Genomic DNA, 12,766 nt, shown 5'->3' on the forward strand with positions numbered 1-12,766 from the left:
ACGCAAACACTGGGAGAACATACAAACTCCACACAGATAAGGGCAGGAATCAAACTTATGACCCCAGTGCTGTCAGGCGGAGGTGCTAACCACTAAGCCACCATGTTATCCATACATTGTTCTGTAACAAGGAAGATTTATATTCCACTTTCTTTTGCATTGTCTACACAACAACATTCAAAGCTTTGCATTGCACAATGAAAGTATACTTTACTATTGTGATCATACTTATAATTCTCTGTTTCGGCCTCTTGCAGGATGATGTGGGCTGCTGGAGCTGTTGCTGCCATGTCCAGTATTACATTTCCTGCAGTGAGCGCTCTGGTTTCTCGGACTGCAGATGCTGACCAGCAAGGTAGGTGGAAAGAAGTTGACTTACAGCATATTAGTATAGCCACGATAATGAAGTCTTTGACATCTGTAACCGGAAGCCACGTAGTAATTACTCTTCTGAAATATAGTAGCTGCAATATTATATATGAGTTTTTCTAATATTCACTCAATTGTGTTCTTTGACATCAAGTTGGGTATTCTGGACCATACCATTGGCTGTGATAGTCAGTGTTACTTGACGTTTCAAGTCTAGTTGAGACATCTATGCACACCTCACCCACCACTGGGGAGGACAGTCTTGGTTGCCTGGATAATGCATAAGGAGACCATTCACATCCATAAGGGTGCGGTGAGGAGATTCCTTGAATTCTAGCTGACGGGACCATGTTGCAGTAAATTCTGAAAGTCACTCTTGGCTGGACATGGAAAGAACATCCATGGACATATAAAGGTTTATCCAGTTAAGCCACGCCTTCAGGCTCAGGAGTGTTGAAAATATCCAGTCTATTAGACAGCTTATGTAACATTACTCAAGTGTCTAAGCAGGGATTTTTTTTTTTTTAGTATTTTTTTTGAGAGATTCAAATGTTAGAAGGAATAAATGACCCAAAATCTGCTCCCTCTGGCACTGGGCTTCCCAAAATTTACCTTTAAGCCAGAAGGGTGCTATGATAGGGTAGTTCCACCATGTGTGTAGTGGAGACCCTATTCCCTAACCACACCTCCAGCAGGAGCCCAAGACTCTGAGATGCATTTTACATAGCTGAGCTGGACACCTCTGCCATCTAGGGAGGAACTTGAAATGCGTCTCTATTACAGAAAAACTAGGGGAGCTGGCCAGAATGAATTGGAATATTTTTTCAAGATCTAATCGTTTCCCAATATTCCCAGATCCTGGACCCAAAACTTTGCTTAACTTGATTAGGAGTTATATAAGTTTTACAATAAGCAAGTTATAGATGCTGGAAACTGTATGTTCGGGATCTTTGGATATAGAGTACATGTTCTCAAAGCTGGCCAGGCTCCTTCCCACCCTTGTCAGAATAGTCTTGTCTTGTAGATAATGTCTAGTTTGTAGGTGTAGTCAGAAAAATGGAAGGTGGTCCCTCCACCTGGAGATCTTTCAGCTAATTTTGAAAAGATATGGTCTTAGTTGACTCACAAGGTACAGTACTTTTGCTCATGACCCAGGACCGCAGGTGTTCCTTTTAAACGTCCTGACAGTTCAGTGGAGTTTTCATATCTTTTACTGATTTCCTCCAGCAGAGATGCTTTCTTGCATGCTCAAAAGCTAAAAGCAATAAAGTGGTCTGGCTGTTGTTAGTGGCACCAGAAAGATGGTTGTGGTACATTCTCAGGATAACCAAGGACAAAATCCTGATGGTATAATTAAGATTATATGAGCAGCTGTCCCGGGGGGGATGCAAACCTCCCCTAATATAAGAAATAATTCAACTGAAGTGTGGACTGCTCTTGATATAAATCAAAAATATGATATATACATCATAAAGACTGAAGTTGTCTCATATGTTGTTCAGTCAAGAAGTTTGTGGAACAACAAGCCCCAGGAAAGTTAGTACTTGCTGAGCAGAACAGACCAAAGTCAATTTTAGCATACGATTATAAGATGGTAATTATTCTTCAGATTTTGAAGACACGATATACAATCCCCGTTATTCACACACAAAACGAGAATAGGATCTAGCAAGAAGTTGCTTGCAGGTAAATGACTCCTTTTCCTGGTTCCAGGACGCGGTGTTTAACCCACAAAGATGTTAATATAATGCTGCTATAATTTCCAATCTTTAAACCCATATGGAGATGCAACCGATGAATGAATAGATTTGATGTCTTGATGTATGTATAAAAAAAAACTATTCAACTTCAAATACAGAAGCATTCCATTCCTTGTTAGTGACTTTATCAAAGGGATCAACATATGATTTTAGAGCAGACTGCCTAGTTACATAGGCACATACAGCTTAACTAAACGACATAATCCTGAATTATGAATCAGAATGGGGATAGATTTGCCCTTTTTCACATATTCTCCTTAGGAGATAGAGATATATATATATATATATATATATATTTAGATAGATAAAGAAAGAAAGAAAATGAAAGCGTGTAGCTCCCCCTCGTGCAGCTAAAACAGCTCTAGACCTGTCGAGACATAGACTCCACAAGGCCTCAAAACATTAGCAGAAGATCCTTTAACTGCTAGGTGGGGCCTTCAACTACCTCTTTACAGTTAACTTGTTGCGTTTTGCAATTATGCATTATGCCCTTTCTGTTTTTTCCCCAGATGAGGGTAGAACTTATACCAGAAATGCATGGTGTGGCACATATGCGACCACCATTCAGATCTCCACTAGTTTCGAATCTAGTGTTAAAAGGCAAGGCAACAATCTCCTTGTGGAGTTTCCCTTCTCACATGGAATGCAGTTTTTCTCTTGGCTGTATCCATAGCCCAGAAGGTGTTGGAGCTGGGAGCTCATTCCTGCAAATATAAATTCTTAGTTTTTCATTAGGCTAAGGCTGTTCGTTGAAACCAACTTTTCAACCTAAGGTGGTTTCCAAGTTCCATTTTAAATCAAGACATTGTAATTCCAGCAGTAGCTCAGAATCCATCTACGGAGGAAACTGATAACATTATATGGATGTCATTCGAACCTTTAAGAGCTATGGTGTATGGATGGTAGATGTCAAAAAATCTTTTGGTTCTCTATTATGTCTGCAAAAGGGGTTGGTCTGTGTCGGGAAAAAAAAAAGCAAATGATTGCTAGATGAATAATTGCTGTGATTCACCTTACTTACATTCCAGCAGGAAAGCCTGTGTGAAGGTTTATTCTACAAGATCAATGGGTGACTACTATTTTTAAGTGTGAACTCAGCTTTTGGATGTCCCTCATAGGATAATAGAAAAATCTGTACATCCAAAAAATTAAGCTCTAATTCTCCTGTTTAAAGTGTACCAAAGTTAAATGATGTTTTCAGGGAAATGTTGTTTTCTCTTTTTCCTCTGGTTCTGGTTAGAAAAATAAGTGTCCAGCAGGATAGTGACCTTATTTTAATTGGTGGTTGGAGTTTGAGCTGCCTCTTGCTTGTTAAATGTCACTCCGACTGTTGTTAAGTCTGATTTAGGACCTTGGTGTGTGGTAAAGCGCAACTTGGATGAAGTCTTGCCTCTTTCATCCTCACTTGCAGTAGTTCCTGCACCTAGAAGTAGCACTGTTTTGGAAAATGTGACTGCACTGCAAGATGAAGAACAGGCAAAGCTCATTTTTAGTCTGATGGGTGAATGTACTGTGCTGCTGTCAGTTGTACCTGAAAGGATAATGTGATTTGCCATTAGTATAGAGTGCTGTTGAGGAGGCATTTCTAGAATGTGTACTGACACAATGGTTGATGAAGGCGCCATAGGCGTTAGAGATGCTACTCCATTCCTATTGACCATAGTACTAACTCGGTGTTAGAGGTGAAGAAGTTACCAGTTCCTCCTGTTGACTCCTTAACATGGATGGGTTCTGTATAGTTCTTTGCAGATCCTGACCTGAACTGCTGGCTTTGCTTATCCTCACCTAATTGTGCGGCATGGTATAAGCAGTGATGGTTGGGCACCCCACCTTCTTGGTACGATGGTGTGTGACTCAGATTGTCAATTGCCTCATATGCTGTGCCTCAGTACAATGGATCACATTCAGGAAGCCACCTGGAGACCAAGACCCATCAGGATGTGCTATTAAGTCATGACAGAGGATGACATCTGTTTCATTGGCGCATGTATGGAGCCTGAGTAATGGAGTCCGTACCTCTGAAGAGGGTGACATCCTTTCTTGTTGAGCATTGCACTAAGCGTAAGTGCCAGTCTCTGTATGATGAATCAGGTCTTTTGTGTAGAGACACCATTGTTTCTGCCCCACTACCACTTGCACAGAACACAGGGCAAGGGAGGGGTCTTTGAAGTGACAGAAGGAGGCAGTTTCAATTGTCCTGAATGGACCAATGCCTGATGTTGTGTTGCAATTCAGAACTTGTTACATCTGTGCCAAAAATGAGCAGTATCTGACCTTGTGCCACCTGGTCTTATATCTGCATTTGTACGTGTACCACACAGAAGCTCTCTTTAGGTGGTCTCCTGAGGGCCTCTACAAACACCTGTGTAAGTTGGTTTTTTTTTTTCATCCAATTCAACTTCTTTGTCTTACTTTCTGTCCTTTGTCTCCTAATTCTTGTCACTAGCAGACATTCAGGAGATCATAACGGATTTAATGATACTAATATTCCACTAGTGTTAGGATTGCAAGTTGGCATCTGCCACTGCAGGGATGGACCATACCATTTGCGATTGAAGTATTGTGCGCATCAATAGAATGTAAAGTGTTGTTGGTTGTTAAACAATTCCTTACTTCCTTTAAATTGTTTATCACTATATCCTCATTGTGCTTGTGTTACTTCCCCATGACCCATTCTTCTAATTTCTAAAAGCCTTCTTCATTTGCTTTTCTGTTAAACCATCTGGTTTGAAGTCAAATTCCTTTCTCAACCTAAACTTATTTTAAAAGCTATATAACTTAATAAACATATTTTGCCATATTGTCATTTTAGTTTATTTAAAATATTCAGTTTTGTATTAGAGATGTCTGATCATTTTAATAATAATTTCTGTGAAGGCTATAGCCTCTGTGGTCATTCAGAACCAAATGTAAGCTCTATGGGTTTGTTTGACCTTAGCAGTTTGCTTGAGCCTGTGGATCCTTGTTTATTTGCTCAGACCTTGATGGCTACAGCACATTCTTTATTTATTGCACATAGATGAGATCGGTGTACCATCATTATCAATACTACTTGACTCAACCGAGTTTTATTTACCACCACTACCACCAGGAGCCAATTGTAGGCAATGAACAGCAGTAATAATATCGCCACACCAAGCAGGACTGTATTAGGTGACAGGGGAGGATGTTGGCCTTGGTGAGGATTTTGCAAACAAACTAATCTATTATCACTACCACAACTCCCAATGTCTGCAGCTTTTTTTATATCTTTATCCAAATGTAAGTAAACTCTCTGTCCCTTTTTTTTTTTTTGTCTAAAGCTGGGTACACACTGATGCAATTATTGTACAGATCACACGATAAACGACCATTTAGTCAGATATTGCATCAGTGTGTACACTCCCACGATCATGTTTTATCTTATCAAATCACATAGCATCTGTTGATTTGGTTTTATAAACTTCCTAAAAATCCTGATGAACGATGTTAGGCAAAGTGTGTCACGCACACGTGACCAGCAGCATAGGCAGATACCTATAGTGTACAAAGTCACAATCTTTTTAGCAGATGGTTATGATGGATGAAGAGCACAGATCTGAAGGTAAATTGTGTAGGTGTGTACACACAAATCTGCATGCTCATCAGGACTTTCAGCCGTTGGTAAAGTTAGTACAGCAATCGCATCTTAAGTAATTTTCTATAGTGTTTACCCAGCTTTACACTCCACATTGCTATTCTCTAAAGAATCTGAACCTCACATTAGTTCTTCAAAATTGGGTAATTGTACACGTTTGGCTGCCAATGGACCCTACATGAGGGCATTCTATCCTCCTCCTCCTGGATTTCAGGTGCTGTTCCTACTAAGAGAGGAGAGGGGGTTGCTCTTCAGTCTTTTAAAGCCACTGATGTGTAAGTCACTGTATTCCACAGAACTTGCGTAGTTCATTTCACCATGACTCTCTTCCTCCTCGTTTTCATCATCAAGGCTAGATGGGTCAAAGTGCCAGTAGAGCAGTTGCATTCCTTTTCCATTTCATTGCTTACATTTTATGTTTTTGGCATGTTTAATATTATTATTAATACCGCAAACACAATGCTATATATCGAAAGAGGATGCTGAAACATGAACAATGACCAATAGTTCACAATAATTGCAGAACATTAATAATTAAGAAGTGTTTCAGAACAAGGACAGAGCAAATATCACAATGATCAGTCGATGAAAGTGGGCAAAAATGAATAACCAATATAGTAATTTTTCTGGCACACTAAATCAGAATTAAATTTTATTAGTCTGTACTAGGTCTGTGCTGCAGTTGTACCTTAGCTCTCCTATACTGTCAGCATTAAGTTGCAGTATGCTGCGCACGTAGTCTGGGACAGTAAGTCTGGCTAGCAACTTGACTGACCAGATATCCCTTTAAAAGTTTGTTGAAGTATAACTACTTAATTCCACAGGATAGATGAATAGTTATCGATAACTAATACTGGTTATTCATTTTCTTTGTCCACTAGCTGGTGGGCAAAGAAATTCAAAGCCAGATTTAATTATCTTAATTCTGGTACAGCAAACCAAGATAAATTGTATGACTTTCAGCTGCTGTATCTCTTACTCTTGAAATGCTTTCCTGTGCTAGTACTATCCCTAATACTACTCCAACCACAACACAGAGCAGAATGAATTGATCGTTGGGAGTCCCAGCTCTATTTATAGACTTCATCAATTCTGTGACCTGCCAATTTACAAATATAGTGCAACATGGCAATGCAAAAGTGTAACTCAAATATTGTGTTGCTGAAATTCGCACCTCTGCAAAATTACTTGCTTCACCACAAAATTGGATTTGCCTGAAACCTTTTGATGCAGCTTCACTCTTCTTGAAAAGCTCTTAGAGACTGCTTATTAACAGAAATAGTCAGATGTAGTCTGTATGTCTACACGATAGTGTTATTTTCAGTTCACCTATTATCCATTTTAGTTTTTCACACTGTTGTTTTTTATGCTCCAGGTGTTGTACAAGGGATGATCACAGGAATTCGGGGGCTGTGCAATGGGCTTGGACCTGCTCTGTATGGTTTTATATTTTACATCTTTCACGTGGAACTGGATGAAAACCCTATTGGAGAAAGCGATCAGAGGGACAAAGTGACAACGTCACATTCACAACAGGTGCCTAAATCCATCTTCAGAATCAAACTAGTCCACTCTGGCAGAAGGGAGCATTTTGTTGAAAAGTTTATGGCTCTAAATTGAGTCCAAGTCCCCAGAGTTTAGTCTCTGTGGTTAATATTTTGTGACTCTTTACTGTTTTATGTCTTTCCAGTTATTGTAATAAGGTCAGAAGAAATTATTTCTATTACAACCTGCTAGCATATGATATACGGTTGGTTCACACACTACTAAACAAGAGAACTGTAATTTTATTTATTCATAGATTAATTTGACACTCTTTGTTTGTTGAGTTTAGTACTTGGAGGTGTGTAGATTTTGAATACCTAGAGACCTAGCTGCCTGTTTTCTACCGAATCCAATATAAAATACTTTTACTAACCTACAAGGCCATCAACAAAGCTGCACCAACATACATCTCCTCTCTTGTCTCAAAATATCTCCCAACTCGGCAACCCCGTTTTGCACAAGATCTGCGTGTCACATCCACCCTCATTACATCCTCTCATTCCCGGTTACAGAACTTTTTTTGGGCTGCACCCACTCTATGGAATTCTCTCCCTTGCACAATAAGACTCTCCTCTGGTCTACAAACTTTCAAGCGTTTTCTGAACATCCACCTCTTCAGACAAGCTTATAATATTCCTCAACCACCCTCTTAACCTCACTAGGTTACCCTATTACAACCCGTTACACAATTTCACACAAGACCACTACCCCCTGACCAACATTGTTGTGTGACATGATCATTTAGCTTACGAATCACTTTTACCTTTGCATTCTGGCTGTACTGAAATGAAAAATGTAGACTTAGCCTCATGTATCAAACTCCCATTGCCCCATAGATTGTAAGCTTGCGAGCAGGGCCTTCTCACCTCTTTGTCTATTTTACCCAGTTTGTTTATTAGTTTACTATGTTTGTCCCCAATTGTAAAGCGCTACGGAATATGTTGGCGCTATATAAATAGATGATGGTGATGACTTAAATGTCTAGAGGAATTTTCAATATTTCAAAAAACATCCTCTTCTTTCTCCGCAGATTTCTATCATCCCTGGACCGCCCTTTCTCTTTGGCGCCTGCTCGGTGTTGTTGGCTCTGCTTGTAGCTTTGTTTATTCCAGAACACACCAATTTGAACGTTCGCAGCAGCAACTGGAAGAAGCATGGAGCAGGGCACAGCCATCCACATAGCCCCCCAGCACCTGGCGAGGGCAAGGAGCCTCTTCTACAGGACACAAATGTATGACAGAGGCCTGAAAGCCGTTTTCTTGGCTTCTGCTGCTCATGTAGTTGCATTCCAGTCAGTAATAAGCTGAGGCACCTGCAGGACCAATTTCTTTCCTCTGAAATGGAAGGGCTAACCAAGAGTCCTCTCCAGTGACAGGACCAACCTCTGTCCCTCTCCACCGAAGAAATGTCTGTCCTGTGGCCTCCATTCCAGCAGGGCAAATCTCCAGCCTTTTCTACCTACAAACTGATTGTGTCTATCAGAGTATGTATGAAACGTATTCCACCTCCTGAGTGCCAGGTAGCAGCTACACAAATCTGTATAGACAGATGTAAGTGGTTCAGGTAGAGTCGGAAATGCAGCAGGTTAAACACGCTGGTCTGGCACAAAGGAACTTGCTGCCTAAGTTTGTTTGTGTTGCCTCCAGTTGATCTATTGTTTTATTATTTTGATTTTCTTTTGTTTTAACGAAAGCCAAAGTTTTTGTATTTTTATTTTGCTTATTACATTTGCATGGCTTAGTTCCCTTTAACACCACCCAGAGCATTTATCCTCCAGTTTTTTTTTCCGTAACTGTAGGTTACTAGGGCAGGTTTTCCATGTTTACAGAATATACACCACCTAAGGATCATGATGGAGCCGGTTATACCAGTCTGAGGGCACTGTTTGCTCTGGCACCTTTTTCACATTTCCTTCATTGAAATGCAGTTAAACGACTAGCTTTGTTGTGTAAACCACTAAGCCTTAATCGATTAATTACAAGCTAAAGTGAACTTGACAGCTGTAAATTTTAAGAAAAGGAAATCTAAACCTCAAATGTGTAGGACGACAAGTCTTAATTCAGCAACAGCTGGCAAGCTGTGTGATGGTTGTTTTCTAGTCTTGCTCAGCATAAAACATAAAGCGACGGAAATGCTTTCTAACTATTAACTGACCACTTAGGGTGTGGGTAATGTCAGATGAGTGTTTCAGAGGACTGTATGTTTCCCACTTTAGAAAACGCAGGGTTTGACTGCCTAATTGTTTAACCTTGTATTATATGGTAACGACAATTTCCTTGTCCAGTAACAAGATAAAGAAGCATTATTGTGTGAGAAGTCCTGCAGTTCCTGCCAGTACTCGGGCCACAGATCGCTACATTTGTGGAAGTGGGAGAATGCAATATTCTGAATCTCATCTGACATTATGCTATTTTATACCCGTTGTAAAAATCTGCGTAGTTACTGATTTCTTCTGTTCCATACATCTGAACATGAATAGTTTGGCAAGGAGGAGGTTCACTTGTAAAGAATTCTAAAATTCTGCCACGAAATGATCACCTTGTGGATTGTGCACTCAAATGAAGACTAGACTGCTGGACATGATCATTTTAATTTTGGTGCTGAGTCATTGCTCCAATGTTTTCTCATCATTGTACAAGATTCCAGGCCTTAGCAGTGGATACATACTATTTTGAAGGGATAATCTTCTGCAGTTGATCATATTGAAAGAATTTCCAGTTAAGCGGCAGTATGTATTTATACTGTAATTTTTATTTTATTTCCTTTTTTTTTTTCTTACTGCCGTGCCATTCTGTGTGCTGCTGGTATGCATTTAAACTGGATAAAATATACATGTGGGGTTTTTTTTTTCCTTTGCCCTTGAATCTTCCCAGGATCTACGTAGATGTTAGACATTATTCAGCATTGTGTTCTCACCTTTCTTCAGTATATACCACTATTTGTTTGATGTTTAATTTCCAAGACTTGAATATACAGCTCACCAAGCGAAGCCATTCACTTTTGAGACTGTACATTTATTTGTGGCCTTTTTCCCATATTTTTTTTTTTTGTTCATCCTCCTGAATGCCAGAAGCCAGCAGCTCAAAGTATAGGCTGGCACTTGATATGTTTAAAAAATAGATCTTTTTAGTCCTAGATTCTGATGATAAACTCCAGAAAAAAAAGCTTTATTAAAAAACAAAACAAAAAAAAAACCACTGATGTGAATATATCTTCTAAAATGATATATATAATTTGTGTATATTTTTGCTTGGTTATTTAAAGTGTTTCTTTGTACAAAGTGTTGTATAATTTAATAGGATCACTTTTTTTTTTTTTGCTTGGTACTTTGAACATTTCTCATCGGTTAGGGTCTGAATGATGTACGCTTATTAATAAACCTAAATATTTTTATACTGAACATTTGGAAAAACTAACTCATTTTACAGAACACAAACTGAGATCCATGAGAAGTTTCTCTTACCCAAGTAGAAAATATAACCTATATAATTCATGTAAAAACAATGATTGTGCTGTGAGTAGATTGAAATGTCACCGTTAGGTGGAGGTTAACTTGCAACAGATATTACTGGGCTTCTCAGCTTTCTGTTAGATTGTACACTTATTAATTCATATGAGGATAGATCATTGCAGATGGCTGTAGTGCCTTAGTTCAAGGCCCGTCCTTTGTCCATATACTAAATAACAAGGCTCCAATTTTTCTTTGATGTAAAAAATCTCCTTCACATCTACGCATTTTTAAACTCTGCTCAAATAAGACCACAAGACTACATACAAGAGGGGGTCATTTGTTACAGTAATGACTGTTTGCCTGTCAGCTGATGACACTGCTTTTAACTATACCATCTCTGCAGCTAGTTGTTGTCCTTTCTTTAATTTGTCAGATGTCAATCAGCCTCCCCTTTCTCTTGCAAGTATAGTGATAGAGCTGATTGAAATTGCTCTACATCAGGCCTGTCCAACCTGCGGCCTGCCAGGTGTTGTAAAACTACACGCCCCAGCATGCTTTGCCAGTAGACAACCAGTTGATAGCTGGAAGGACATGCTGGGACTTGTAGTTTCACAACATCTGGAGGGCCGCAGGTTGGACAGGCCTGCTCTACATTATAGCTTGAAAAATTGACTTTATGACCAGCAGAAACAGTAATCCATGCTTTTAGTAGCAGTTGATGTACTTGTCGAACTCTAATCATACTAAAGTTTGACATGTTACATTAAAGTTTGTAGTTATTAAAGTGGATTTCTTTCTAATGCATGAAGTCGTTTGTAAGAAGCAATTTTGATTTAACTCTTTTCTAGGACTAGACATGTTTCTATTTGTATGTATTATAATGGTCTTGTTTGAGCACTGGTCATAACTCCTGTCCTAACCCTTCCAGTTTTTTTTTTAATTGGTTTCCTTTCTGTAGTATATACATGGTCCACTCCAGGATCTAAGTTTCTCTGGTGTCTGACTGAGAAGTTTGATTATTCCCTCGTCCCCACTAGGTTCTATTAAGATAAGCAACGCCGCAGTCATCCAGTCCAAGCAGTCTTGTACTGTGGACCTAGACAAGAGTGGGCAATTGGGCCATAGCTGATTTTCCTCTTTAAATTTGAGGCCCATCTTAAATACTAGCAGGTGTGACTTTCTGTATACTGAGAAGTCTCATGATGCAAATGTTTGAGTATGAAGTGGGTAAAAGGCAAGATTCACATTTTTAGACACACATATACTGTACCTCTTCTGGAATTCTAGGTCTGTTTAGTACATATCAATAGTAAAACAATTTACACCAAGGTGACTGGATTTTCTCTACCATGAGGAGTTTGAGGTCTACTAGCCATAAATATACCTTACTATAAAAATATAATTAATGCTGCCTGTATTTTGTTTTGTGTACATAATTTTCTCTATATGTCTTTTTAACTTGGCTACCATCAATTTTAAGATTTGATATCTAGTTCTCTCAGAACTAGAACTCACTCTCTCCCCCTGTGCCTGGCAATAGCTAAGAACAGGCTCTTCTCCATTCTCAAAAAGCATGTATTCTAAAAATATTTAAAGGCTACAGCCAGGTACCAGTTGTCCATTCATCCCCCATGAGGTATTTGACACAGTCATATAAAAAAAAATATTGGGTGCCGTATCCCTTCAGGTGTGTTTCACCCTGCAAAATGTTTTCTGTGATAGGTTATCAAGCATTAATTTCTGGATTTGTAAAAGGTTTTTTATACACACAGTATCAAATTCTAGAATCTTAACTTACTCTACACGCAACATGCAGTTTTAATTATGCTTTAACCTTGTCACATTAACAAGCAAAAGAAATAGGCATCCCCATTTCTGACATGCTGTTGCATTGACCCATCAAGAACTAATGGGACTTGTGCTGTATTCAGACATGTCTGTTGGTGTAGATACATCATTTTATTGCTAAAAGTAAAGCTAAACATTTGATCACAGGATTTGCTTTTACAATACATTATCATTGTA

The 12,766-nt window shown here is 39.1% G+C and overlaps 2 protein-coding genes across 3 annotated transcripts in view; one reads left to right on the top strand and one right to left on the bottom strand.

Annotated features, from left to right (window-relative positions):
- The window catches only part of SLC71A1 (solute carrier family 71 member 1), a 30,139-nt gene extending 19,449 nt beyond the window's left edge, over nucleotides 1-10,690 (top strand). The window contains exons 11-13 of the mRNA XM_075182530.1: nucleotides 258-355; nucleotides 7,121-7,281; nucleotides 8,321-10,690. Coding sequence (XP_075038631.1) covers nucleotides 258-355; nucleotides 7,121-7,281; nucleotides 8,321-8,527 — 466 coding nt within the window. The 3' untranslated portion in view covers nucleotides 8,528-10,690. The remainder of the gene's footprint in view (nucleotides 1-257; nucleotides 356-7,120; nucleotides 7,282-8,320) is intronic.
- DBT (dihydrolipoamide branched chain transacylase E2) overlaps nucleotides 1-12,766 on the bottom strand; it is a 269,271-nt gene that overhangs the window by 165,534 nt on the left and 90,971 nt on the right. The gene's annotated exons all lie outside the window — the stretch shown is intronic.

This window comes from Mixophyes fleayi, chromosome 8 (assembly GCF_038048845.1).
Source record: "Mixophyes fleayi isolate aMixFle1 chromosome 8, aMixFle1.hap1, whole genome shotgun sequence".
Lineage (NCBI taxonomy): Eukaryota > Metazoa > Chordata > Amphibia > Anura > Limnodynastidae > Mixophyes > Mixophyes fleayi.